Below are 25,095 nucleotides of genomic sequence, written 5' to 3' on the forward strand. Positions count from 1 at the left end.
TCAAAGCCGGCTTGTTGCGAGCTGTTTGTGTTCGTAGTTTTGCATTTTTCGTCATTCAGTGAGGCAAAATCAGGAATTACTCATCTTTTTAGTGTCGGCCAAGTTTCGAAAACCGCCCCAAAATGGTTGTCCGAGAGTACAACGAGGAGATGAAGTACATCGAGCGGCTTTCGCCCAACAGCTTCCTCATCAAGAAAGGCTTCCAGTCGAACATGAACGTCGAGGGCATATTCTACGCAAACAGCCGGCTGGAGAAGCTGATGTTCGACGAGCTGCGCAATGCCTGCCGGCCCGGAATGACCGGCGGATTTCTTCCCGGCGTGAAGCAGATTGCAAACGTTGCCGCCCTGCCTGGCATCGTTGGACGGTACTGATTACATGCCCGGGTTCACTCGTAAAACATGCCGGCTAATCGCTTCCTTCCTTTCCCAATTGACTCTTGCAGCTCCGTTGGACTTCCGGACATTCATTCAGGGTACGGGTTCGCCATCGGCAACATGGCCGCTTTCGATATGAGCGATCCGACCTCGATCGTGTCGCCCGGTGGCGTCGGATTTGACATCAACTGTGGCGTGCGTCTGCTTCGCACGAACCTGTTCGAGAAGGACGTGCAGCCGGTAAAGGAGCAGCTCGCCCAGAGCCTGTTCGATCACATTCCCGTGGGTGTAGGTTCCAAGGGTATCATTCCGATGAACGCACACGATCTGGAGGAAGCGCTCGAAATGGGCATGGATTGGTCGCTGCGCGAAGGGTACGTTTGGGCGGAAGACAAAGAGCACTGCGAAGAGTACGGACGAATGCTGAACGCCGACCCTAGCAAGGTTAGTCTGCGGGCGAAGAAACGTGGCCTGCCGCAGCTCGGAACGCTCGGAGCCGGTAACCATTACGCCGAGATACAGGTGGTGGAAGAAATTTACGACAAATACGCCGCCAGCAAGATGGGCATCGAGGAGCTGGGCCAGATCTGCGTGATGATCCATTCCGGGAGCCGCGGTTTCGGCCATCAGGTCGCAACGGACGCACTGGTCGAGATGGAGAAAGCGATGAAGCGGGACAAAATCGAAACGAACGATCGGCAGCTCGCCTGTGCCCGCATCAATAGCCCCGAGGGCCAAAACTACCTGAAAGCCATGTCGGCGGCGGCCAACTTTGCCTGGGTCAACCGGAGCTCGATGACATTCCTGACGCGGCAAGCGTTTGCGAAACAGTTCAACACCACGCCGGACGATCTGGACATGCACGTCATCTACGACGTGTCGCACAACGTGGCCAAGATGGAGGAACACATGGTGAACGGCCGACCGAAGCAGCTGCTGGTGCACCGGAAGGGATCGACGCGAGCGTTCCCGCCGCACCATCCGCTGATTCCGGTCGATTATCAGCTTACCGGCCAGCCGGTGCTGGTGGGCGGTTCGATGGGCACGTGTAGCTTCGTGCTGACCGGTACCGAGACGGGCATGGTGGAAACGTTCGGTTCGACGTGTCACGGAGCCGGTCGCAGCTTGTCGCGTGCCAAATCGCGCCGCAATCTGGACTACAAGGACGTGCTGCGGGATCTGGAGGAGAAGGGCATTTCGATTCGTGTTGCGTCGCCAAAGCTGGTGCAGGAGGAAGCGCCGGATTCGTACAAGGATGTGCGGGATGTGGTGCAAACGTGCCACGATGTAGGCATAAGCAATAAGGCTATCAAATTGCGCCCAATCGCGGTTATTAAGGGATAAGCGGGAAAGCGTTGTCGTGATGGCTGGCGGACTGTGAATACAATTTTGATTTAATAAATTAAAATTCCTTTAAAAATCGACACTGGAACCATTTTCAAGAGTTTCGTAGTGCTGCGATGCACAAGTAGGTTACTGTAAATACGAAGTTGTGATTCGAATGACATTGCACAGTGGGCGATCCATTTGGAGTTTTGTTATTTAAACGCAAACCAACTAAAAATATTGAAATAATATTACAAATGACACATTTTAACACAAAATACCATAATAATTTTATGTTTAAAAAGTCCCAACATCCCTCAATGTTCTAATTTCAAATAAAGTAAAAATGCAAACACATTTTCCAACTGTCAAACGTCACGTCCGGCGGAGCCGCCCATAATTGCCTTGTTGATTCATTGTTTTTTTTACTCTCCGCCACCATTCGGGACGGATTAAACGACAGAACGGGCGTAAAAAAAGGTTTCCTCGGCAATCCAAAACCCTCCGCGTTCGCGTGTGCTGTGTCTCGCGCTGTCCCGCCGCGTACGAACATTCCGGCAGAGGCCACTTTCCTTGCGCCACGGGTTGCAGTGAAAATTACGCACCAACTCGAAGTAGTGAAACGCGCGAGTGGCGAATTGTGTGCACTGGTGGTGCCGAAGAATCTCAACGTCTCACACGCCAAAAGGCGGACGGCGACAAGTTCGCAACCTGCCCCCATTACCTGCCCCGTTCCACTCCTAGGTTGGTTGGTGTGTTGGATTGCATCAACAGTCGAGCAACTTCGCATAGTTGGCCTGAGTTCGTTCCCAGTGCGTTTGTGTGTGGCGTGTGTGTGTGTATGTGTACGGGTGTGTGTGTGTGTGTGGTTCCAAAAGTTCCGGACAGTCCGAACCGTTCGGCCGGAACCTTTCCGTGGGGGCTGGGTGTTTATTTTCTATTTCAGTGTCGTTTGCTCTTGTCCCCCTTATCAAGTGATGTAAAGTGAATGTGTCCTGGGTGGTGGGGAGGAGGGTGAAGTGCCAGGTCTCAGAAAACACAAACACACACACACACCCCTTTCACACAAACACGGCCACCACTCACTGGTTGCATGCGTGTGTTTATTTTCAAGCGATTGATGGTAATAGCAGTAGCAGCAGCAGCAGCAGGCTCCACCGCATAACGAAAGTTTACCACCCCCCAACGAGGCAAGCTTCGATCTCCCTCCCAAGAAGAACCGTTGACCATCATTAGGAGCATGTGTGTGTGTGTTTGTATGTGGGATAAAATGTGATATTAAACAGCAGTGCTAATTGGCAGCATGATCGATGATCCTAGCAGGCGAACCTGAAACACCCCCATCCACCGGTCTGAACTGTTTTAGCAGAGCAAGAAAGTGAGCACACCTCTATCAACCTTGCCTCTATCGTCTCGCCGTCTTACATCGCCGAACCCCCGAGCAGCAGCAGCAGCAGTAGTCGCAGCCGACGACGGAAAAACCGCACCGAGCTAAAAGGTGTCGCAGAACAAATGATCGTAATCGGTGGTGCAACAACCCCCCCCGAGCCAACCCCGGTGTGCTTTCGCTTTCGTAAACCTTCCTTCCCATCCTCTCTCCCTCCCCCCACATCCCGTGTTAATCATATCTTGTAACGGGAGGGTGCTTTTTGTCACTCACTCCCCCTTCTCGGGCGATTGCGTGAATTGCGTTTGTTTACGCGCATTTTGTCGCACGAACCCGCGTGCCCGCGTGCGCGCCGCTAATCCGGCTGATGCTGTGCGCGACTGGGTCTTGCGTCTGTTGTGCGTACGTACCGGGAAAGCTGCCCAGTGACGAATGCGGACATGACGAACGGTTTTGTGCCATTTTTAGTACTATAAACCAAACCAAAAAAAAAACTGTTCAAATTGTTTCTTTCCCAGCGCGCAGTGAGTGAAACAAAAAGGTGTGTGTGTAGAAAGTGTCGTTAAAACGTCGGCAAAACGTAGGCAAAAAGGAATTCGAAGTGAGAGAGAGAAAAAAAAAAGAAACGCCAATACACCGGAAGCGTGTGTGTGTGTGTGTGTGTGTGTGTCGGCCACGTCGTCGACCGGGGGCCATCTGCAAATATGAAGAAGCTGACCACATAACGGCAAAGGAACACGGGTTTTGTGTGCGGCTCCATCCACCACCATCCACGCCATACTTCGAGTCGTAGAAGTAGTACGACGCCCTCCCCTCGCTCTCTCTCTCCCATCCATTCTCTTCGTAGCATTCTTCGCCTCATCTCAACACCCCCCAGCCCGCCTGTATTCGCAATGGGTGTGTGTCTGTGCAAGGACAAGGTCGAGGAGGGATTTGTGGACGACAGTAGCCGGGATTCGTACGCACCGACCGGCAGCGATACGGGCCGGCTGGCGGGCAGTGGCGGCGGTACCGGTGGCAGCAGCGGTGGACCGAACGGTCAGCAGCAGCAGCAGCATCATCACCATCATCACAACCACCACATCCGGCACTACTCCCGGTCCGATCGGCAGGTTTCACTGTCCGACACGGTGGACGCGCTGGTCAAGGAGACGCTCGAAATCATCCGCTCGATCGTGGACAAGTAAGTGTAACGGATGCGAACGAACGCGCGAAACAGCAACAAAAAACAGCCCTTCGAAAAGGGCATTAATGGGTGGGCCAATGCTCCGACCCTTGGTAAATGAGTTCGAATCGAATTATTCGAATTATCGAATCGAAGCATTGCCGTCGTCGCGCGTCCCTTCCGGCCGTTTCCTTCCTGTCGCTTGTTGTCCTTGCCAGTCCTAGCCGGAATCGATCCGCGCGACAGCTCCAATCCTTGGTGCGATTCGTGGATTGAACCATTTGAAATGTGGCGCCGTTGATTACTCACACGCACCTGCTGTGCCTCTGTGTGTGTGTATGCGAGTTATCGAGGACCTTTAGACCCTGCCACGACGACCACGATAATCCTTGCTCGGTTGGCCAGTAGGGCGGAAATTAATTCATTCTGTCAGCGTGAGCTTCTCATTCAGCTGGCAAACGTTTAGTCACCATCGATTGCAAGGGCAATGGGGACGGGGCTAAGGAAGTGGCGTAATGGAGTGTGGGTTTCCGTTCCAAACACGTGCGGAGTGTCCGATTAACGAACGCACCAATGCGATGGATTTAGCGGAAGAAAGGAAGCGTCTCAAAGAAACCCCCGTGTCCTCTGACGTGTCCGCCATTATCGGTCCAAAATGATTCAACATTCAAGAGATAAACGAATAAGCTTTGGCGGTTGGTGTGCGCTGTCCGTCACCGAAAGGGATGTTGGACATGGACTCATCTCTCGTGCTCATGAAGCAAACATCCTCTGTGCGTGTTTTTGTCATTTTTTTATCATAAAAACGTGTTTCCCCGAACAACACTGCATAAAATGCATGCTCATGTGCATGTGTTCGCCTTCATTGCCCTTGGCACTTGTTTTACGCATCATCTTATACAAGCGCACGCGGCGGAAACGGTTAAAAAAATTCATCCGGGTTTTTTTACATTCTTTCTTTCTCTCTCTCTCTCTGCCACTTTAATCAGCATCCCCCGCACATTATGATATTAATGTCGTTCTGATAAGCTCGCATTGTTCGCCTACGCGAGTCGACGTCATCGTCACAATCGGGTAGCGTAGTAATAGTGGCCGTACAAAACCACCCCAGTGGGAATTACACAATGGCGGTACAAGGTACGAGGAGCAGCCGTATGTGAATTAGGCTTTTTTGCAATAGATTCCCCTTCCCCCTTTTGGACACGTTTCGGAAGAGGTTTGAAATGATTTCCTCCATTACAGTTAATTCCCACTATTCGCTCAGCTTGCTGCTGCGTCTCTCCTGAGCAGGCAGTTCTCATGCTGTATGTATGGGGCACGCTGTCTTTGGGCAATTATGATTTTCTTCTATTGTCTGCTGCTGCGACAGATTTCGAGATTTTGATGAATTCCGCACTGCGCTCTTTTGCCATCCAAACAAATCCTCACAGTGATCTCACGAACTTTGTCTAATTCGTCACTGGCTCGTGTCCCCGTCATACGGTCGCAAATGGCACATTGCAAAAGAAAATCCCCATTTCATCACAACCAAGCAAACACACACACACACATACATACACATCGCGTCTATTGGCTCGATAATCTTTCGGCAGAAGGTTTCGGTCTCTACCTTTTTGTGCTGGACATGCTGGCTGGTCTCTTGGCATGGTTTGTGGACCGGCACAACACGTCGATAATATTGGGTTTTTGCTGGTTCGGTCGGGCTGGCGAAAGAAAGTGGGTACGTCGTTTTGGTTGCTTTGTCGCCCATAATAAGCAAAATAGGGGGCTATGCCAGGGAACCAAAGTTCTATGTCGCACACAAACATATACACACACACACGCATCAAAGCAACCATTTGTATGAAGCACGCGAACACGCGTATCGCATTACGAAAATGGGAAGGAAACTATCAAGCACACATTGCGAACTCGTGAGAAAGGAGGGGCGCCGGGAGGTCTAAAGGTCCTTCTAAGTCTAATTAATTTTCACACGAAACCTTTTTTTTTCACGGAAATTATGTTCGCACACACTCTCTCACACACACACACACTACCCCACCTCAGTTAATAAGTAGCGGGTTTGGGTTGGCGTCATGCGGGAATTTAGGACACAAAGTAGGGTGTTGAATTAGAATGAGTTTTATTGGTTTTCTGGGTTTTATTATTTTGTTTTTTTTTTAGATGAAAAATTCATGTTAGTACAAGAGAAAGGTAAAAGCTTTGGTCGGTCAACAGTATTTGCAAGGAAAAGTAATGTATCCTTTATTGTAAAAAAGGCAAAGTTCTGAGCAAAGTTAAATGAACCAACCAGAAGGGTTGCTTTGACAGCTTTGAAACTCAAAATGTGTTTTTAGTTCTAGACGAGTTGCCTTGGAAACGATCTCTGACAAACTCACTAGTAGTGAGTCACTCGAATCTGATGCGATTCCGATAATTTCGGAACTGACTTAGGCAGGTCGACCCAGCATTAACCGGAGTCGTTTGGAGTCTTCTGGAGCTGTTCGGATACGTCTGGCACCGTCCGGAGTCGGAGTCGGCAGGAGTCGGAGTCGTCCGAAGTCGCCCGGAGTCGCCCGGAGTAACAGTCGTCCGGAATCGGTTGGAGTCGAAACAAAGGCCTGTATACGAAATGCACAAGAAAGACAAAAAACATAACGAAATGAAATGCCTGATCCCAAGCACATTGTACCGGACGACTCCAATTGATTCCGAATGACTCCGATTCCGGACTGCTCCTGGCGACTCCTGACGATTCCGGATGATTACGGACAACTCTTGAATACTCTGGACGACTCCGACTCTGGGCAGAACTAGTGGTTCCGATATTGCCGGAGTCGGAATCGAACTAACAATAGCCAGAGTCGCATCGGAGTCGTAGGTGCGCTCCAAAAAAGCACACCGGTATTCTGAAACGATCAACGCCAAAATATTGTATTTTTACTAATCAGAATCGATACCAAAACTATTTGTAAGAAAACGTTTTAGTTTCAATCGGCAAATCTATTTTGTTTGCTTAAAACGTACGTATAAACGTATGTACCAACTAAAAAAAAGGAATCATCTTGCTGCATTGTTTGTCGATCCTTATCACCCTTACCCCGTTCGGCAAGCGTGATAGCAACAAAAGCGAGCATGGATATCACTAATCCATATCAACGCTCTTTTTGCGTAGCTTTAGCTTGACCGAAAACACCTTGCCACCTTGCGATGACGCGAACACGCGCACGCTCTTCATCCGCAACCGGGATTGCCTGTTGTTGGCGCAAGTCGTTAGTCACTCCTGCTGATAAGGAAGTGCACGCTGGATGAGGAGAGGGACGGGGGCTCGACAGGGGGAGGGCGCTCCGCACGTTGACTTCAAAGTGAAGCGAAACGTGCCCTTTTAATCCTTCAAAAGTGTGCATTTTGTTGTGCCGCCCTCTCTCTGCTTTGCTACTTTTTCGGCCACATATTAATAACACCGAGTGTACGTGCCCCTGCAAGTGTTGAATGCGAAGACGCTACGCAAGACGCGCTGCACCTGCATTTGTAGGCAAGCGAGCGAGCGTGCGAGCGAGTGGATGACGTTTGCTTGCGTTGTGATTAATCCGATCGGTGGAAGGAAATCTGTGTTCACATCCGATTACAGATGCGTCCCGTACAATCTAACAAGATAATTCAATTGGAATTTGCTAACATTCTGTCCTGCTCGGCGTCGTCTTGTTTGTGAGTGCCCCCTCCTCAACCCAATCCACTAAATAGGGGGGGGGGGGAGGGTAGGGCAAAGCTATCGTGGGAAACTATCGGAAAAGGGAGGGGTGTGTTGTACCTTGCCGCTCGTTGTACAAACAAACGAATTGCATCGCGATGCAATGCAGTTTTAAGCAAGAGAGGCACCGTTTGCATGCATGCCAATCACGCACTACAGTTTCGCAAAGCTGGCAATGCATGTCAGGCGGTGCCATGATTACGTTTCGCCCGCGCAAATGCTTCGTTCTGGAGAAGAAAGATAGGAAAAGGACGCCCGGCAGTGGCGCGCCTTCCATTGTTGACCCTGAAGTGGAGGGGGAAGTGGCAGAAAGTTGGGGCTCACAGGACGGTATATTGATTCAACACTTGAGCGCGCGCTCTCTCTCTCTCTCTCTAGCTACCGGAGTGGCCGGAGAAGTGCACGGATCCCTTTTGCTCAAGGACGCTTGCTCGTCTTGTGCGAGATGTTTGCACTCACACCAAAAAAAAGCGATGTGTGTTACTTTCGAGCCCTTTTTACCCCACCGGTGGTGGTGATTAATTTAATTGCTAGCAATCAATAAGAGGATGTAGAGTTACGTGCCTGATTGCTGCACTGATCAGAGGAGAGCCTTTTCTCCATGAAATAGTTTTACAACCAAAATGCAAAACAACTGGCAATTATTAATCTCCCTTTTATCTCACTTTTTTTCTTCCAGTGAACCGGAAACACCCAGCTCGATGGTGATGCTGCACGACCTAACGGACAAACCGTCCGGCTGGATACAGCTGGTAAAGTCCCTAATACGCGTGGTGCCGCTGGACAATCCGATGGGCCCGAGCGTGATCACGCTACTGCTCGATGATAGCCCGCTGCCGTCGAAGGAATCGGTGCTGGAGGTGGCCGACATGATAACACGATCGATACGCCGCACGCCCAAGCGCGAGCGCAACATGTGCATCATACTGGGCTTCCTGGCGGAGCGTCTGGCCGGTCCGTGCAGCATATCGGCCCTGTCGGAGGTAACGCTCGGCTATTTGCTAGGGAATTTGGTGAGTTTTGAGACGAAGTAAAGTGTTGCAGCACTGGGCTGATGCGTTCTTTTACCCCTCGTTGCCCACTACAGGACGAAGGAATCCACCCAGACGTGATGCTGTTTTCGCTGATCGCGCTGGAAAAGTTCGCACAAACGAGTGAAAACAAGAGCACCATTAGGGTGAGTGTTGGAGGGTTCGATCAATCGCACTCGGGGAACGATGAAGCTAAAGACATTTTCCTTCAATTGTAGCGAAAACTGGCACTCTATCCGGACAATCCACTGCTGCGGCTCGAACGACACATCACCAACAATGATTTCACCCTGCGACAGGTCGGCTTTTGCGCCCAATGGTGTCTCGATAACTATTGTAAGCGAGTCTCGTGGAAGTCCTTTTTGGAATGCTTATTGATCCTTCCCCTTCCTTCTCTCTCACTCTCTCTCTCTCTCTCTCTCTTCTGCCAGTCCTTATCGATGGTCGGCAATACTCATACGAGGTGGCGGACGTCAGCAACGTGAACGTGATGCTCAACACGCGCGACGTCAGCGAGTACCTGAAAATCTCGGCCGACGGGCTGACGGCCCGCTGCGACGCGTACTCGTTCGAGAGCGTCCGGTGCACGTACCAGGTGAATGCGGGCTGCTGGTACTACGAGGTGCTGATCATGACACCGGGCGTGATGCAGATCGGCTGGGCGACCAAGGACTCCAACTTCCTCAGCCACGAGGGCTACGGCATCGGGGACGATGCGTACTCGATCGCGTTCGACGGCTGCCGGAAGCTGATCTGGCACAAGGCGAAACCGATGCAGCACAACCTGAACGTGTGGTCGGGCGGATCGGTGCTCGGCTGTCTGCTCGATCTGGACGCGCGCGAAGTCATCTTCAGCCTGGACGGGGTGGAGGGCGAGGTGCTGAAGCAGCTGTTCGAGTCGAGCGACACGATCGATGGGTTCTTTGCGGCGGCCTCGTTCATGTCCTTCCAGCAGTGCCGGTTCAACTTTGGCTCCACGCCGTTTGTCTATCCGCCCAAAAATCGGCCCTTCAAGAGCTTTAACGCTCATGCGGCGCTGAGCGAGCAGGATAAGGTGAGCGAAAGCCCACCCGGTACGATTCCCCCAAGTCTACAATTCTTCTTTCCTTCGCTTCAGATTGTTTTGCCCCGTCATCTGTTTCTGGAGCAGCTGCGCAAACTGAGCGTACGCGAGGATTCCTGCACGCTGTGCTTCGACATGAAGGCGACGATACGAATCGAACCGTGCCAGCATCGCGGTTTCTGTACGAACTGTGCCGCACTGTTGCAGTTCTGTCCGATGTGTCGCGCCGACATTGTCAGTACGGTGCAGGAGGAAACGCCCCCGGACGATACTAGCCCGGGGGGCAGCTCGGAAGCGAATCAATCGAGCGAGTTCGTCACCAGCGGCGTGGTGCCCAAAGCAAACAACGCAGACGAGGAACAGGCGGAAGTGTAAGTGCGCCGGAACGCCACACAGACCACCAGGCACCAGGCGGGAAAGTGTTTGCGAGCGATCGAGCGCTGTGCTTGTGTTTAATGCAGGGTTGCACTGCTTTGCTTAGCAAGCCCTCCATTTATCGGCAAATGTGTCCTAATGCAGTGAGAAAATGTGATAGCTTTCTATTTGAGAAAAACGGAACACTAACTAACAGTACAGCAAACACAAAAACACGAGCGAAACAAAGTGTGATAGGAAGGAGAAGTAGTGAACTATAGAGAGAGAGAGAGATAGACCGGTGCGATAGCCTCTGGGGCCTATAAGCAAACATATGAGCGCCTAGCAGTGTGTGTTCTTTTTAAACGCCATGTGTGTCGTTGTAAAATAATACATCGTGTCACATGGCTTGTGTACTTATTATGTACTGTGTAGGTAATTGGTTGAGATCCTCTCCCATCACCCCCTCTCGTTTACATTACATTGGTCACCACAATTTGCCATCACAAAAAGTGTCACGCCCGGGCAGGGGAAAGGAAGAAACGGTTTAAACTTTCGGTCAAAGTTTTTTCTCGATGTTTTGCGCAACCGTCTTCCGGTTTTACACGTCGTTTGAGTTTGAGAAACTCTCTGTGCAAGGTGTTCGAGGAACACAACTCGGACCGGTGTAATTGCATCATTTTTAATACGTTATACGTTAGGGTACTAAGTATTAGGGGCTGTCACTGCGTAACCTGTATGGATTTAGTTATTTGTTTAGTGTTTCGAGTTTGTTGTTTTTAGACACACCTGTGCTGAACGTATTGCTGTCCGTGCATATACGTTCATCGAAGACAATACAACTAGAAAGAGCTATTTAACCATGAAACAATCAGCACATTGCACTAATAACTTACCACACCTAGTGACCTAAGATGGGAATGTTTCCGTAGGAGGGCAAGGAACTCGTCAGTGCACGCGCGCGTTAGTTTTGGGAATACAAAATAGGCAAACAAGAGCAGCGACGACTGGGCGGGGGTCTATGCAGAGAGCATTAGAGGAGTAGAATTACAGTTTCTCCATATGGGGTCCGTTTTTGCGATCCATGAGTTTTGGTTTGCTGTACCATTTACTTTTCCGATTTAACACAGCACCGGGAGCACTACAATTGCGAAGCAGAAATCATTATTCGTCAAGTTTGTTACGTTTAAAGTAGTTCAATAAAACACACGAACAAACATGGGACATACACATTCAGCAACATGCAAAGCACGGGAATCAATAACGTCCGTTTTTTCCTGTTCCTTTACAACAGCACCGGGGTACGCTACCAAAAGAAATAACCATAGCAAAAAGAAACCTATCTCAAAAAACAGGCCGTTGAAAAGAGGGTAGAGCAGTAGCGGGTCCAGTAACATTCATTAGTTAGTGAACTGCGTGAAATGTTGTTGTGCAACGGGAAGCGTTGTAGGAAACGATGATGTATAAATAGGGTAACAAATACGACTGATATATTTTTGTACACGCGCAAAAGCATTGTATGAACAGGGGATTGTAAATAATGGCTAGTAAGAGTATGTGCGAAATGTGTAAGACAGAGTTTGATTTATAAAAGCGCCACTGAGTAAAACAAAACAATGGACCGAACATGTTCATGTTATTTAATGAAAAATCGTTGTTGATTACTTTTTTGCTCATAGCAATATCACACACGGACTGAAACATTGCTTTATTTTTGTTGATATAAAGCTAATAAATGAAAAGGTAGTATGGTAGCAGCTGAACGTTAAACAAGGCCAATCAAATATTATTCGGCAACGGTTTCCCACGGACCGTTCATTTTCAAATCTACGCATACGTCAGACGTAAGACGTTTGAATGCGCAAGCGAGACGGCAAGATGGACCGTTCTGGCGGCGCTCCGCGCTGTCAACTGCCTTTTTTCTTCAACTGTCATTTTTTTCTGACAGCGCGTAGCCTCCGAAATTGTGCGCGTTCCGTGGACTTTGCGAACTTACAACACACTCTGCTCGCGTATCGCGACAAAACTGTGCGACGGATAAGAAGTGTTCCCCCGCGATCGGATTGTAATCCCCTTACCCAAAGAACGGACGACACGGTGGCAACGGGCTGCACGCTACAAATTGCTGCGAACAGGCAGCGAGCACACCGGCTTCCATTGGCAGGATCGAACACAAGGAGCTCCTGGATTGCGCTACACTACGCTCTGTGCCTGTGGTGATGGTGACACGGGCGATACTTCTAGATTGAACAATACCACACACGCACACGCATTTGCTCCTTGTGCGGGCTGGGAAGTGTGTTCCGAAGCGTGAACACCACGGCCGGAAGGGCACAAAAGGCACGCACCGTGGCCCTCAAGCTTCCTGGTGCGAGGACACCGATGCATTGGGCGTCAAACAGGTAGCAGCGAGCCGTGAAAGCACACCTGGAGGAGACGAACAGGTTGGCAGTACCCCGCGTGCAGGCTATAAAAAAAACACGAAGAAGACACTGTTAAAACCAACGCACACAGAAAACAGCCTTCGATAACCAATCCCGTCTCGATGATAAAGCCCACGACTGAATGCGCAAAAAGCAAGAGCATCGTGCGAGATAAATACAAGACCCTGTAGGCTTGTGTGAACGCGGGTCCATCTCAGAACTCCATCGCCGAAAGTGTGAAAAAAGCATACGCATTTGGAGCGAAACAGGATACGCCATCGACGATCCCCGTGACACCACACGAAGGACGGGGTGGCTGCTAGGGATCAATGAGGCGAGCTGATGCTGTGATGACGGTGATGATGTGCAGCTGAAACGCGCTCTACCTGTCGTCCGCAAGCAACTGTGCCATGAGTAACGAGTGCTGAATGTGTGTATGTGAGTGTGTGCGCCCGTGCGTCAATGTGTGTGTGTGCGTGCGTTTAGTCGCGTTTTAGTTTTGTTTTGTTTGGCCCTCAGTGTCGCGCGCGCGGAGTTTTGCAATCACACCACCCCATTCCACACATCACAAGGGGGGCAGCAAGCTGTGCTGGCTCGCTGGCTTGCAATAAGGCTGCGCGCTTGTGTGTGTCACACATTGGGTCAAACTTAACGACCCCTCTCGCGTCATCGTTGGTCGGTCAGCGTTGTAATTACAGCGAACGGTGGCAAGGCAAGCTGCTGCATCATACCGCACACCGGTGGACCGTCCGTCCGTGCCGTAGTTGTAGAATAATGTGCGCGTTGCACGGCTAAAGCACACAGGCCCACCTTCCCCTTCGCGTCGTCTGCTCCGAATGAATTGTGGCCATCGGCGTAGCTTAAGCTTGTCCCGTTTGTTCCGCAACATCGTCGCAACGGAAAGGCACACCCGGAAGCGAAGGCGCAAGAAGAGCGAACGCGGCACCACAGCGCGGACTAGGCGGGGTTGCTGCACCGATAAGTAATCACAGGTAGGTGTGCATCGCACGGGAGTCAGCTCGCTAATTTTCGGCAAACTTTTGTGTTCCAAACAGGCAACAAGGCTCTCTCTCTCTCTCTTCAAATCCTCCCCCGGGAGTCGAAGGGGGTGAAATTTGAAGGTGGGGATTTATCGGATGAAAAGGACGACAACTGCAATTTACTGCTGTCATGAGGCTTACGTCCTTCCGATGCCAAGGACCACTACTCTCAACACACATTTGATTACTAAGTAGTCACATGTGGTGATTGCAATCTTGTCAGTTTTGCTGGACCTCGGACCGTACCGGGCCGTCTATCGGTCTCTCCTTCGACTCGAAACTGTGTTCTGAGCTCCGAGGGTAATTAAAATAAGTACTCTTTCACCACCCCCTCCTTCTCCAAACACATCAGCATCGTGCGCCCCGGACAACACACGGCATGTACGCACAGAGGTTTCGAAAACTTTGGCTCGATATTGAAACTTTGTATCATTGCTACGGAGGGGTACGGAGCGACTCACAAGAATCAGCTTTCAGTTGCACATTTCGGCTCGAGTCCAACTAGAAGCAAGAAAAGCATCGTTACATTGCATTAAAGCTTGCAAAGCTTATTTTAAAATGTTGTGCCCTCAATAAATGGAGTATTGAAGTCCCTTTTTTCGGTCCCACCACCCGTCGAGACTTGTCCGATTTACCCTAAATAAAGGACACATCATAAATGCAGCTGGGAGAACAAGGCAGGCGGAGAGGCAGGTTTATTTCGAATCCATAGCGACCGATTTATGTGTCGCTTCTCTTCCTTCTCAAGCCCTTCCCTCTTGCGGGCGCCCTAACAACGACGTCGCTTTGTTTCCTCGCCCACAGGTTGATTCATTTTCCGTGAGCGATTGGATTTCCCCTCCACTGTTTGTTGGCGTGAAGGTAGGACGGATGGGGGGAGGGGGTGGAATGGGAGGGTGGTATCTGGGTAGGCTGTTGTAACATGAATTTTCCAAACCGATGCAAATGCTCGTTTACGTTTCGCCAAGTGCATGGTGCACAAGTGACCGGAGGCGCTCGTTGCTTGTGACTCATACAATCGATGGCAGCAGAATCGCGCGCGCGTTCAACTTGAAACGACTTTTAAACGCGTGTGTGTATTTGTGCGAATGTCGGTGTGTTTTGTTTGTGTGCCCTTACTCATCGGAAACTGTGTGTTTGTGTGTGCATTGCAGCCGATATGCAAATGTGGGGACAGCAAAAAGAGTTTTGAATTTGCAAATCCCCAACACTTTATAGCATCTTTTGTATCTTTCTTTTTTCTTTTTTTTGTTCTTGCTTTTTTTTTTTTGGTTGTTGTTGCAGGAAAGGTAATTCATGCTAACCTGCTGACGCAAGGAGGGCTTTAAACGCAGAATCGCAGGCACTGATAGAAGAGCATCAATGAGCGTTGTTTGAGTGGGGGTGCAGCGCGCAGTCACGACGAAAAATAGGTCACGCGGAAAGCGTTTCATTCATACACAGCAGCAGTCCTGTCGCACGTCCTCGTCGTCGTCCTAGTTGTCCGGCACGATGGGGGAGAGAGACAGCAAGAGTGAGAAAGAGAAAAAGACAGAGCCTTGAAAGGGGGACGACCGACCCATTTGATTCATAAAAGATGCCCGGCAAAAGGCCAACTATTAGACACACTGGTGGCGGTGGTGGATCCGTGTGCTGACATTATACGTCCGGCGACAAAAGAGCCACACAGCCACTTGAAAGCAAAGGGATATAGGCGACACCAGGAAGAACGTTCTGCTACTGCTGCTCTGGTTCCGTTCGACCCCAAGTCCGTCAACACGAGGACAAGGACGAAGAATGAACGATGTGTGATAGATTGTGTCCATGTGGCGTGTGTTTGTGTGTGCGTGCGTTTATATCATATGAATAGGCGCATCGATTGCCGATGAGGAGTCATCGATAGCAGTGAGGGATAATCCTTTCTGGAGGCGCCTGTAAGAAAAATGACATCGCACACACAACAACGGAATGGGTGCAGCACCAGCCCGGAGAATGCGCGCCTATGGAATGTGGTGGTGCATAGGAACTTGATGCAACGGCACCTCGCCACCTCACAATCGCCATTGAATGCCCGTCAAGCGGCAGGCGAACACTGTCACTAAGCACACAGACAAAATGCAGGAGGAATTTGTGCTCCCGGGTTTCCTAAACAGCCAACCCGCTATCCCGCCACCTAGAGACGCACCGCGAGCGAGGGAAGAACTGTTTAACTGCTCGGGCCCCCACCGCGCGCACACTCATATAAATCTGTCGGGGCGCAAAATGGTATTGCGCGCGTACGCGAACAATTTAAAAATAATCTATTTTAAATGATTTAACAATGACCATCGCGCGCGGAACCCAATTGTGTAGCGTCGGGGGTCCCCAGTGCGAGCGGGGAAGGGTAATGCAAAATAAAAGAAGAAGCAAGCCATGAGCAGTGTGCTGCCGCCGCCGTCGCCTGCTTCGTCTGTGTTACACCTACCCCCATCCCATGTAATGTTTTGCTTTCCTGAAGCATATCGATAGAGAGCCCCTAGAGCCGCCGCAACGATGTGTGTGTGTGTGTGTGTGTGTGTGTGTGTGTGTGTGTGTGTGTGTGTGTGTGTGTGTGTGTGTGTATGCACGCTGTTTCGCATCTTTTTCCCGTCACACTATTTTTAGTGATAAAGTAAAAGCGCACACGAGATATCAGAGGAAATTATGGTGGGGGTGAAGGCTTGGATGGTGAATTTTAATTAAATTGTGTGCAAACATGGTGACGCTTTCGGGTTGAGCAGTGTGCGCCGTTCGCTCCGGTCTCTATTGGCATGGAGGCTCCAGTTTCCTTTCCATCAATCCTGCCCTCTCTCACTTCCCCATCGTCCAAACCACATCCAATCCTGGACACACACACACTCTATGGGATGGCGCGGTTTGGCTTGCTGCTGCTGCTGCTGCTTCTGCTGCATGTGGCATATGCAAAATGGGCCAGTGGCGCAAACGAAATTTGCTTCCGCTTCCATGGGGTAATTTGTGCTGGTAAGGGGGGAGGGCCGGTGCTGGAGACCGTTGGGAGGAAGCTTTTGACCTTTAGTTCGATTTTCCCCTTTAGTCTGCTGCCATCCTAACCCATCAGCGAGCTTTCAAACAATGGTGTTCCGGTCAATAATTTTATATCTAAAAGGAGCGCATGCCATTCCTCCTGTTGGAGTGTCCGTTGAGTCATGCACCAGTGGATAGAATTACTTCGCATCGGTTCGATCTTGACTTGACTTCCTTTTTCGTGATCGTGACAAAACTTGTATTTTAAAAAACGCTACCAAAGGCATATCAAAGGCCGGAAATAAGTAGCATGCGTGATGCTAAGTCGTTCTCAGTATTTAAAAGGTGGTCAATTAAATATCAGCAGCGGTCATGAATGAAATTATCGCAAATGATATCATTTCTATTTTTACCAACGGCAACACTATGTAGCAAAACGTTACGACATACACTTTCCTCGAACACAGTTTTTTTTTCCGCGCAAGCACACGGCCAAGAGTTGCTTGTGGTTACTTAAATCCGTGATTATGTTGTGTTATCGTTATCTAATTTTGTTTCGTTTTTTATCTTGCTTTTCAGAACGTAGAGATAATCGTTTCACGTTAAACTGTTAACTGATAAATTCAACACCATCATCATCATCATCCAGGAGCGCTATAACCATTCGCCTCAGAGAAGGTAAGTTTACGCCGCGATTCCAAACCTTCCGTACCACGAGGTGAACCTACTCTCTCAGACCTTTTGTTACTCTTCTCATTACTTTGCTCATTTGGAACAGTTGGAAAAGTGTCGGACGGCTTCGATCTCTACCGTCACACGCAGGCAATCTCCACCAGCCGTGGGTCTGAAGCGTGTCGCAAAAAAAAAAAACCAAAAAAAATCCCGTAGCTTAATACCGAGATAGCCGAGAACGATGGGTGCCTTTCTGGAGAAGCCAATGACCTCCAAGCACAACGAGCACGGCGAGGGCAATGGGCTGCGGTACGGCGTCGGCTCGATGCAGGGCTGGCGGTGCGAGATGGAGGACGCCTACCACGCCAAAACCGGACTGGGCGACAGCCTGGACGACTGGAACTACTTCGCCGTGTTCGACGGGCACGCGGGCGACAACGTGGCCAAGCACTGTGCGGCCAACCTGCTGCAGCGCATCATCACGACGACCGAGTTCGGCAACAATGACATCACCAAGGGCATACACACCGGCTTCCTGCAGCTGGACGAGTCGATGCGCAACATTCCCGAGCTGGCGTCCGGGCTGGACAAGTCCGGCACGACCGCCGTCTGCGCGTTCATCTCCAGCCAGCACCTGTACATAGCGAACTGTGGCGATTCGCGCGCCGTCCTCTGCCAGAACGCCCAGCCCATCTTCACCACCCAGGACCACAAGCCGATCCTGCCGGGCGAGAAGGAGCGCATCCAGAACGCGGGCGGCTCCGTCATGGTGCAGCGCGTGAACGGCAGCCTCGCGGTGAGCCGGGCGCTCGGCGACTACGACTACAAGAAGGTGGCGAACCTGGGCCAGTGCGAGCAGCTCGTGTCGCCCGAGCCGGAGATATTCTGCCGCGATCGGGAACCGGCCGACGAGTTTCTGGTGCTCGCCTGCGACGGCGTCTGGGACGTGATGAGCAACGAGGAGCTGTGCCAGTTCGTGCACAACCGGCTGGAGGTGTCCGACAACCTGGTGGACGTGGCGAACCAGGTGATCGACACCTGCCTGCACAAGGGCAGCCGGGACAACATGAGCATCATCATCATCGCATTTCCGGGCGCGCCGCCCGTCTCGGAGGAGGCGCAGAAGCGCGAGGAAGCGCTGGAGCAGCACCTGCGGGCCCGCATCGAGCAGATACTGGGCGAGATGAGCTCGATCGAGTACGGCGCACTGCTGAAGGAGCTGGCCCGGGAGGACATTCCCGACCTACCGCCCGGCGGTGGCCTACACGCCAAGTGTTCGTACGTGTCGAAGGTGTTTAAGGAGCTGCATCCAAAGCTGGCCGAAACGTGCGAAATGGGAAACTACTAAAGCAGGGACGGCAGGAAGATGCAGGCAGGCAGTGCGGAAGTAGAACAAACAAAAAGGAAAGGTTATGAAGTAGTAATTACAGCAAAAAGATGCAAAGATGTCCCACGCCCTTCCCGGTGGTGTCCTGTATCCTCCGCCCAGTCCCACACATTCTTCCTTCCCAGCGAGCACTTTGGCATGCGCGAATGTGCCGAACACGTGCTGGCTGGCAGGGTAAAATCGCATACAAAGGAATATAGCTGGGAACGAGCATCTTTTTTTTTCTACTGCAATCATTCGAATCAGGCAGAGAATTGATATGAACACACACAGAAACAAAAAGCCCAAGCATATAGGACGGAGATCGTAAGGAGCAGTAGTAGCTAATAAGGCTGTGTTCATTGTTGCTGTTATAGTGAAGAGAGAAGGAAAAAGAGAAAACACAAAATAATGAAAAAGGTGAACATACATACTGAACATACACAACTTACACAACGCAACACAGCAGCAGCAGATTGTCTTCAAAACATGGGTGCCAAGTGAGTTGTGTGGTGCGGGTGTCGCAGGTAAACAATTAAAACGAAACAAACCCAAGATATACACTGTACAGAACACACACACACACACAGACATCATCGGCGCCATTTTTTTCATTTGATTAGCGATAGATGGTAGTATGCATAGCTCAACACTGGTAGGGATCGGTAAGGACACAGTCAAGAGAAGAAGCAGCAGCAGCAGCAGCCACAGTAAGAGCATCGTAAGAAACAAAACGTTTAAGTTACATTAATTAAGTATGTTTTTAGTTTTTAAAGTACGATCTGTATTATTCTTCGGATTAGCAGTTTTAAATCTAAATTTATCGTGTTTAGGGGCGCTGAAATTAACGAACCCTTCTGCCAATAACTACTATATGAATGTGCAGTTGCGTATGAGTATTGTGCGGATCTATTGCTTTCTTTGTTTGTGCTTTCCGTTCGTATTCTTTTCACTTTCGTCCTTTGTCAGGACTTTGTTTTTTTTATTACTACGGTTTCCATTTTGTTTCTCAGTGAAATGATAGTGTAAGACTAGGCCGATAGGTTTGTTAGCGTGTTGTTGTGATAGTGCTAAATATTACTCGCCTACCCCCCTATGCCACCCCCCCACCCCCCTTCAACGCTTTACTCTCTGTCTCTCCCTTCTTGCAAAGCTGCTGTTTTCAAAAGGTATATTAACTAAATTCAAGTTTGTTTGTGTTGCGATTGTCGTATAGAGCAGCGCTCTCAACTATGAAAAATGATAATTGATTACAAAGAAAGTAAAAAAAACACTTTACACACCCGAAAAGCGACAGCGACAAACGCCACCAAACACACACACACACACATTTCTCGTATAGGACTATAAGGGAGGATAGTAAGCTGTAAAAGACATGTTATATTGTAGCGTTGGAGTCGATGGAGTTGGGTAGGGGGTCAGAATTTAAAAAAAATGGTAACGGGTAACGGGGAATGAGATAAAGGGCGCGAAGGAAAAGCGGAACACAGGAGTTGATATAATGTATCGTACGTTAAGAACCATTAACAAAACTATCCTTCACATCATGCTGGTACTTTTTGTTGCGTTCTTTCTGAAGAGAAATGATGTTGTGATAAGACGTAAACAGAGAAAAGGAATGAACACACACAATGTCCAATGGGGGCACAGACGAGTAGGACAAAGAAGTGTAGTTTGATGAGTTTTGAGCATGGAAAAGGTAACAGGAAAGGTGAGGGGAACACACACACGGCAGAGCACTGAGAGACAGAAATTCCCTTTCCTTTAGAATAGAATGCAAAGCAAACACGTGTGAAGAACAACCACAAACGAGCTCGATCTTTTGCGTGTTTTGAGGCCAGACATGCTGTTCGAAGCCCTTTCCTCCTACTCGTGTTAGGTTTCTTGTATAAACAATTTTCTGTTAAGATAAGATGTTTGGGAAGAACACCACTCCCGCGTCCTTACTTTTCATTCACAATGCGTGAAATGCATTATCTTGCACTGCATCAAAAGTAGAATGGGAAAAGAATGGGAAAAAAATCGATCGAATGAAGCAACGACCCACAGCGTCCACGAGAAAACGGATGCTAGGTTGCAAAAAAATGGCGAAATGTATTAATATGTTTACCAAACAAGCAAACAAACAAATCCCTTTTTTGAATTTGGTTTCAAGCTTTATCGGTTTGGTTTGAGAACTGGAGTAGCAGTAAGAGTGTCCAATGCGATCACACCAGTGTAGACCATGGAGTAGAAAGAAGGGGGAGGAAAGCATACTAAGTGTAAAACAAGTAGTAGGGGGAAACAACATTCCATTAGATCCACACACTCACATACACAAAGCACACAAGCCTACTAGATTAGAACCGTCGTGCAAGGGGGCATGTTATTCCACCCTTAAAGGATGGGATTTGTAAAAAGCAAGCAAGCAAGCAACAAAACCATGTGCTAAACATTTTGTACCGGACAGAGAGAGAGAGAGAGACAGCAAGTGTCAGTGGAAAAACAACTCCCGGCGGGAGAGATTATTTCATCATCTTACAACAAAGTTTAATGTTTGGCTGCGTGCGCGCCTCTTGCAAGAAGTTAATAATATCAAGTGCGCCCGTCGTGTGTATACTAGCTTTGCGGTGTGTATATCGCTCGCTCTAACACTTCCCTAGACATACATCCCTCCCCCAGAGTACGTGGATGCATTATGTTTGTAGTAGTTGCGAGAAGAGGGCCAAACGTAAAATGCAATCAAACCAACCAAAAGAGAAGAAAAACATACTCACCAACATTCATCTATAAATTCAGAACTATATTTTTGCATTTAAAATACCGAGATGTACCGGCGGATTGTAGGAGGGGGATTCGACACGAAGCATCGCGCGTTCCATTGAGTGTGCTGTAATCTTGAAAACCATCACTAGAAAAAACGGAAAAACACTACACAAAAAATCCATTGTACTGTAGCTGTCCTGTTTCGTAAGAATCTGGAGGCCAGCTTCCCATTGAAAACATACACCCAGACACACACACAAATACTGTAAATGAAAAAGAAAATAGAGTTGGTGTTTTATTGCTAGAAGACCGTTTGAAATATGATGCATCTGTGTGTGTTGTTTGGTGTGTGGAGTAGTGTATTTCACCTGGCAAAACCTGTGCTGTGCATGTACATCCGAAACGGTCATCCCGTCTCAATGCGGAAGTTTGAATCTAACCAAACGAGCTAACACACATTTCGCCGTTGTTTATCTATTGAAAAGATAAATATAACAAATCGCTTATCGTACCTGGTCGTTTTGTGCCGCCCCGGGGTGATCATCTGTTATCACCTTGGAGGAGAGTAATTGAACTGAAAGTGAAAATGGCTCCTCCCGTGCGGCAAGTGAAAGCTTACCCGATGGTTACTTCGATGTGTGAAGAACATTGATTCCGTTGCTGTGACAGTGATTGCACGCAGCAGCCCAGTTTTGTCAGTGTGTTAATAGTGTGTGTTGAAGCATGATGTTCTCGAAAGGCGTTTATTCTGTGCTAGTTTTAATGATTTTCTGGCAAACAGAAGGAATTTTGTGTAAGGAGAATGAAAAAAGCGGCAACGACATATCGGGCCTCAACCCATCGTTCTACCTGACAACGGATTTTATCCTTCATCTGAACGAACTCATCAAACACCTGGCAGTGTACGCGCTGGATGATACGGTCGACTCTCGACACGCGCTCGACCATGCCGGTGCCATGTGGAACCACACGGAAGCGGTGCTGGAAGAGTTGCTGCAACGATCCGCATCGGATAATGCAACGAACATTTCACTACACGACGCTCTGGATGCGATCCAACGGGAAAGGATTCACTTCATGAAACGGGTATCAGACATTGATGCAACAGCGCTAATCGAACGCTCGGGAAAGTATCCCGCCGCCATCACACACACCATGCAGTCCAGCGTACACGGACTCGCCAACGTGTCGGCCAAACTGTTGCGCGTGCTGGCCGGCACGAGCGAAGGAACGGGACGGGCCAACCCGACCAACGCCACCGTTGACCTGTTCCTGGACGTGTTCAACCGTGCGATAGTGGACACGCAGGAAAACTTTCAAACCCAAATCAATCGTGCGTTAAGACGCGTGAAGGCCCGCCTCGCTTCCCTCGATGCGACGACCGCGCTGGGGCAGTATCTGATGAAGTTGGCCGAGCTGTACGCGTTGCAGAAAAGCGATATTAACGCAAAGCTGGCGCTGATTGGCATGTCCGTGAGTGAGAAGATGGAAGCTTTCAGCACAATGGTCGATAGCCAGCTAACCGCTGGCCTCACGGGCTTGCTGACGGATGCTGCAACGTCTTCGGGGCATCAGTTCCTTTACCTCTGCCTAAAGCGCTACGTCTACTCGTACTTCGATGAGGCGCGAGCGGTGGCAAAGCTGCTGCACTGCGGTGAGCCGGAGCTGAGCACACTGCAGTATCTGGTAACGGTGGCCGGACCGATACTGGAACGTGCGGCCATCTCGGACAGTAGTGCGACGAAGATGAACGCTATCTGCAGCTCAACCGTTTGTACTGATTTTGTAAGTGTTGTTTTCGTATCCACATTTTACATCCCTTCAATTATTCATATGGTTTCTCTTTTGCAGTATTACCTTTCCTTGGGGGATCAGATTCTGCTGGTCGACTCGCGGATACAGAGCTACGTAGCGTTCATTCACTCGGAGCTGGCGGAGCTCGAGCTACGGGTATACACGTGCGTCCAAGCTGCTTCAATGGATATGGACGCGTACGTAACCACGATCAGATCGAGGTTTGGCGTCTGTTTAACGTCGGGCAATGTAAATTTTGTCAATGGAGCTTAAAATAAACGAAAACTATTGATGGCTTTCCTGTTTTGATTTCAAACGTAACCGTCTGCAAAATCACATGGTCGGAGCAGCTGGCACGTGGTCACCAAGAAAAACAACCATCATCATAGCAACCTTTGCCAAACACAACCCCCCATGTTAGCTCTATAAACCTTGATTCGCGCTGTCAGTTGCCGTTTTGTTGTGATTGCTCTCTTCTACTGCTGCTGCTGTGAATTGTCACGGACGAGAGTTTTTACATAACTTGCGCTGAGGATTGTTGTTTATTTTGTGCCGTTCCTCTTTGGTGCTTTCTACCGGGTGCTAGTGCAAGCATTCCAGCAGCCCTTCTCTCACAATCCAATGGCTTCAACGATAGAGAACTTTTACCAAAAAACGGCCACAGCAGGTAAGTTATCCGTCTCTGTTGTGTTAGAAGCTTTCGTTTGATGATCTCACCACCATCCCCTATACAGCCATGAAAGATTGGCCGCGCGATGCCGTACTGTACCAACCGTACGAGGAGGAACAGATCCTGCTGGCAGAGAATGCGAGCTGCCTGGCGGTACGCACCTACCTGAAAATGCTCAACCTGCCGGTTGCGCTGGAGCAGCGGGCGAACGCCGAGTTCATGTCGCCGGGTGGCAAACGCACCAAGCTGCCCGTCCTGCGGGTGGAAAACTTTATCTACGCCGAGTTCGACCACATCGTTACGTTTTTGGAGAAAAACTTTAACAAATCGCTCAGCGCGCCGCTCACGCCCGAGGAGAAGGACCAGATGCGCTCGACCAACTGTCTGGTGGAGCATCTGTTCACCACGGCCGAGCAGTACGTGAGCTGGATCGATCCGGAGGTGCGCAACACGGTGACGAAGAAGCGCAACGGGTGCGTGTTCCCTTTCCCGCTCAACCACGTGCAGAACTGGCGCAAGGAGAGTGCGGTCCGGCGGCAGCTCCGTATGGCGGACTATCTGCACGAGGGCATCGACACGATTATGGGCGAGGTGGACCATCTGTGTCAGGATTTGAGCAGCCGATTGGGCGATAAGCGGTACTTCTTTGGGGACAGGTAAGTCACATGGCCTGTAGTATGTCCCAGGGTCTTATTTTATTGCTTTCTTTACTTTTAGCCCCACGGAACTGGATGCTCTCGTGTTTGGACATCTGTACAGCATCTTCACGATGAAGCTGCCGAACAACGTGCTCGCACTAACGATTCACAAGTACAGCAATCTGAACCAGTTCTGTAAAAACATCGACGAGACGTACTTCAGCGTGAAGGGAAAGTAATCTCCCGGAGGACGTTCTATTTTGTTCGAAAATACATGTGAGTTGTTCTGAATGTATGAACCTTCTCGTGGTGAAAATCTCATAACAAGTTGA

The 25,095-nt window shown here is 49.7% G+C and overlaps 5 protein-coding genes across 9 annotated transcripts; all 5 read left to right on the forward strand.

The window, feature by feature from the left end:
- Positions 1-1,808, forward strand: LOC121597472 (RNA-splicing ligase RtcB homolog). Its single transcript, XM_041923251.1, has 2 exons — positions 1-367; positions 446-1,808. Exons 1-2 carry the CDS (start codon positions 123-125, stop codon positions 1,719-1,721), a joined length of 1,521 nt encoding a protein of 506 aa, XP_041779185.1. The 5' UTR covers positions 1-122; the 3' UTR covers positions 1,722-1,808.
- Positions 1,809-2,092: 284 nt separating this feature from the next.
- On the forward strand, positions 2,093-11,643 carry LOC121596607 (RING finger and SPRY domain-containing protein 1-like). Of its 3 annotated transcripts, none has more exons than XM_041921706.1 (7): positions 2,093-2,183; positions 3,609-4,273; positions 8,665-8,998; positions 9,073-9,162; positions 9,235-9,352; positions 9,448-10,070; positions 10,134-11,643. In XM_041921706.1, exons 2-7 carry the CDS (start codon positions 3,984-3,986, stop codon positions 10,452-10,454), a joined length of 1,776 nt encoding a protein of 591 aa, XP_041777640.1. In that variant the 5' UTR covers positions 2,093-2,183; positions 3,609-3,983; the 3' UTR covers positions 10,455-11,643. The 3 variants fall into 3 exon arrangements, with proteins under 3 accessions (XP_041777640.1, XP_041777639.1, XP_041777638.1); XM_041921705.1 differs by having other exon boundaries at positions 2,122-2,455; XM_041921704.1 differs by having other exon boundaries at positions 2,122-2,447.
- Positions 11,644-12,361: 718 nt separating this feature from the next.
- Positions 12,362-21,033, forward strand: LOC121595257 (protein phosphatase 1B). Of its 3 annotated transcripts, XM_041919098.1 has the most exons (4): positions 12,362-13,848; positions 15,181-15,185; positions 17,458-17,556; positions 17,657-21,033. In XM_041919098.1, exon 4 carries the CDS (start codon positions 17,792-17,794, stop codon positions 18,896-18,898), a length of 1,107 nt encoding a protein of 368 aa, XP_041775032.1. In that variant the 5' UTR covers positions 12,362-13,848; positions 15,181-15,185; positions 17,458-17,556; positions 17,657-17,791; the 3' UTR covers positions 18,899-21,033. The 3 variants fall into 3 exon arrangements, with proteins under 3 accessions (XP_041775032.1, XP_041775031.1, XP_041775033.1); XM_041919097.1 differs by lacking the exon at positions 15,181-15,185; XM_041919099.1 differs by lacking the exons at positions 12,362-13,848; positions 15,181-15,185 and adding an exon at positions 14,908-14,990.
- A 1,323-nt stretch (positions 21,034-22,356) lies between these two features.
- Positions 22,357-23,818, forward strand: LOC121595256. The gene is made up of 2 exons (XM_041919096.1): positions 22,357-23,446; positions 23,513-23,818. Exons 1-2 carry the CDS (start codon positions 22,385-22,387, stop codon positions 23,726-23,728), a joined length of 1,278 nt encoding a protein of 425 aa, XP_041775030.1. The 5' UTR covers positions 22,357-22,384; the 3' UTR covers positions 23,729-23,818.
- Positions 23,819-23,931: 113 nt separating this feature from the next.
- Positions 23,932-25,058, forward strand: LOC121595259 (metaxin-2). Its single transcript, XM_041919100.1, has 3 exons — positions 23,932-24,122; positions 24,190-24,781; positions 24,843-25,058. Exons 1-3 carry the CDS (start codon positions 24,077-24,079, stop codon positions 25,000-25,002), a joined length of 798 nt encoding a protein of 265 aa, XP_041775034.1. The 5' UTR covers positions 23,932-24,076; the 3' UTR covers positions 25,003-25,058.
- The last annotated feature ends 37 nt before the right edge of the window (positions 25,059-25,095 follow it).

This window comes from Anopheles merus, chromosome 3R (genome assembly GCF_017562075.2).
Source record: "Anopheles merus strain MAF chromosome 3R, AmerM5.1, whole genome shotgun sequence".
Lineage (NCBI taxonomy): Eukaryota > Metazoa > Arthropoda > Insecta > Diptera > Culicidae > Anopheles > Anopheles merus.

What these genes read in the sequence shown, in the direction of transcription:
- LOC121596607 (XM_041921706.1), top strand. Translation starts at nt 3,984, where the DNA reads ATGGGTGTGTGTCTGTGCAAGGACAAGGTCGAGGAGGGATTTGTGGAC. An exon ending in AAAACAAGAGCACCATTAGG is followed by an intron (nt 9,163 to 9,234) that starts GTGAGTGTTGGA and finishes CTTCAATTGTAG; the next exon opens with CGAAAACTGGCACTCTATCC. An exon ending in ATGGTGTCTCGATAACTATT is followed by an intron (nt 9,353 to 9,447) that starts GTAAGCGAGTCT and finishes CTCTTCTGCCAG; the next exon opens with TCCTTATCGATGGTCGGCAA.
- LOC121595257 (XM_041919098.1), top strand. Translation starts at nt 17,792, where the DNA reads ATGGGTGCCTTTCTGGAGAAGCCAATGACCTCCAAGCACAACGAGCAC.
- LOC121597472 (XM_041923251.1), top strand. Translation starts at nt 123, where the DNA reads ATGGTTGTCCGAGAGTACAACGAGGAGATGAAGTACATCGAGCGGCTT. An exon ending in CTGCCTGGCATCGTTGGACG is followed by an intron (nt 368 to 445) that starts GTACTGATTACA and finishes TGACTCTTGCAG; the next exon opens with CTCCGTTGGACTTCCGGACA.
- LOC121595259 (XM_041919100.1), top strand. Translation starts at nt 24,077, where the DNA reads ATGGCTTCAACGATAGAGAACTTTTACCAAAAAACGGCCACAGCAG. An exon ending in CCAAAAAACGGCCACAGCAG is followed by an intron (nt 24,123 to 24,189) that starts GTAAGTTATCCG and finishes TCCCCTATACAG; the next exon opens with CCATGAAAGATTGGCCGCGC. An exon ending in CGGTACTTCTTTGGGGACAG is followed by an intron (nt 24,782 to 24,842) that starts GTAAGTCACATG and finishes CTTTACTTTTAG; the next exon opens with CCCCACGGAACTGGATGCTC.
- LOC121595256 (XM_041919096.1), top strand. Translation starts at nt 22,385, where the DNA reads ATGATGTTCTCGAAAGGCGTTTATTCTGTGCTAGTTTTAATGATTTTC. An exon ending in CAACCGTTTGTACTGATTTT is followed by an intron (nt 23,447 to 23,512) that starts GTAAGTGTTGTT and finishes TCTCTTTTGCAG; the next exon opens with TATTACCTTTCCTTGGGGGA.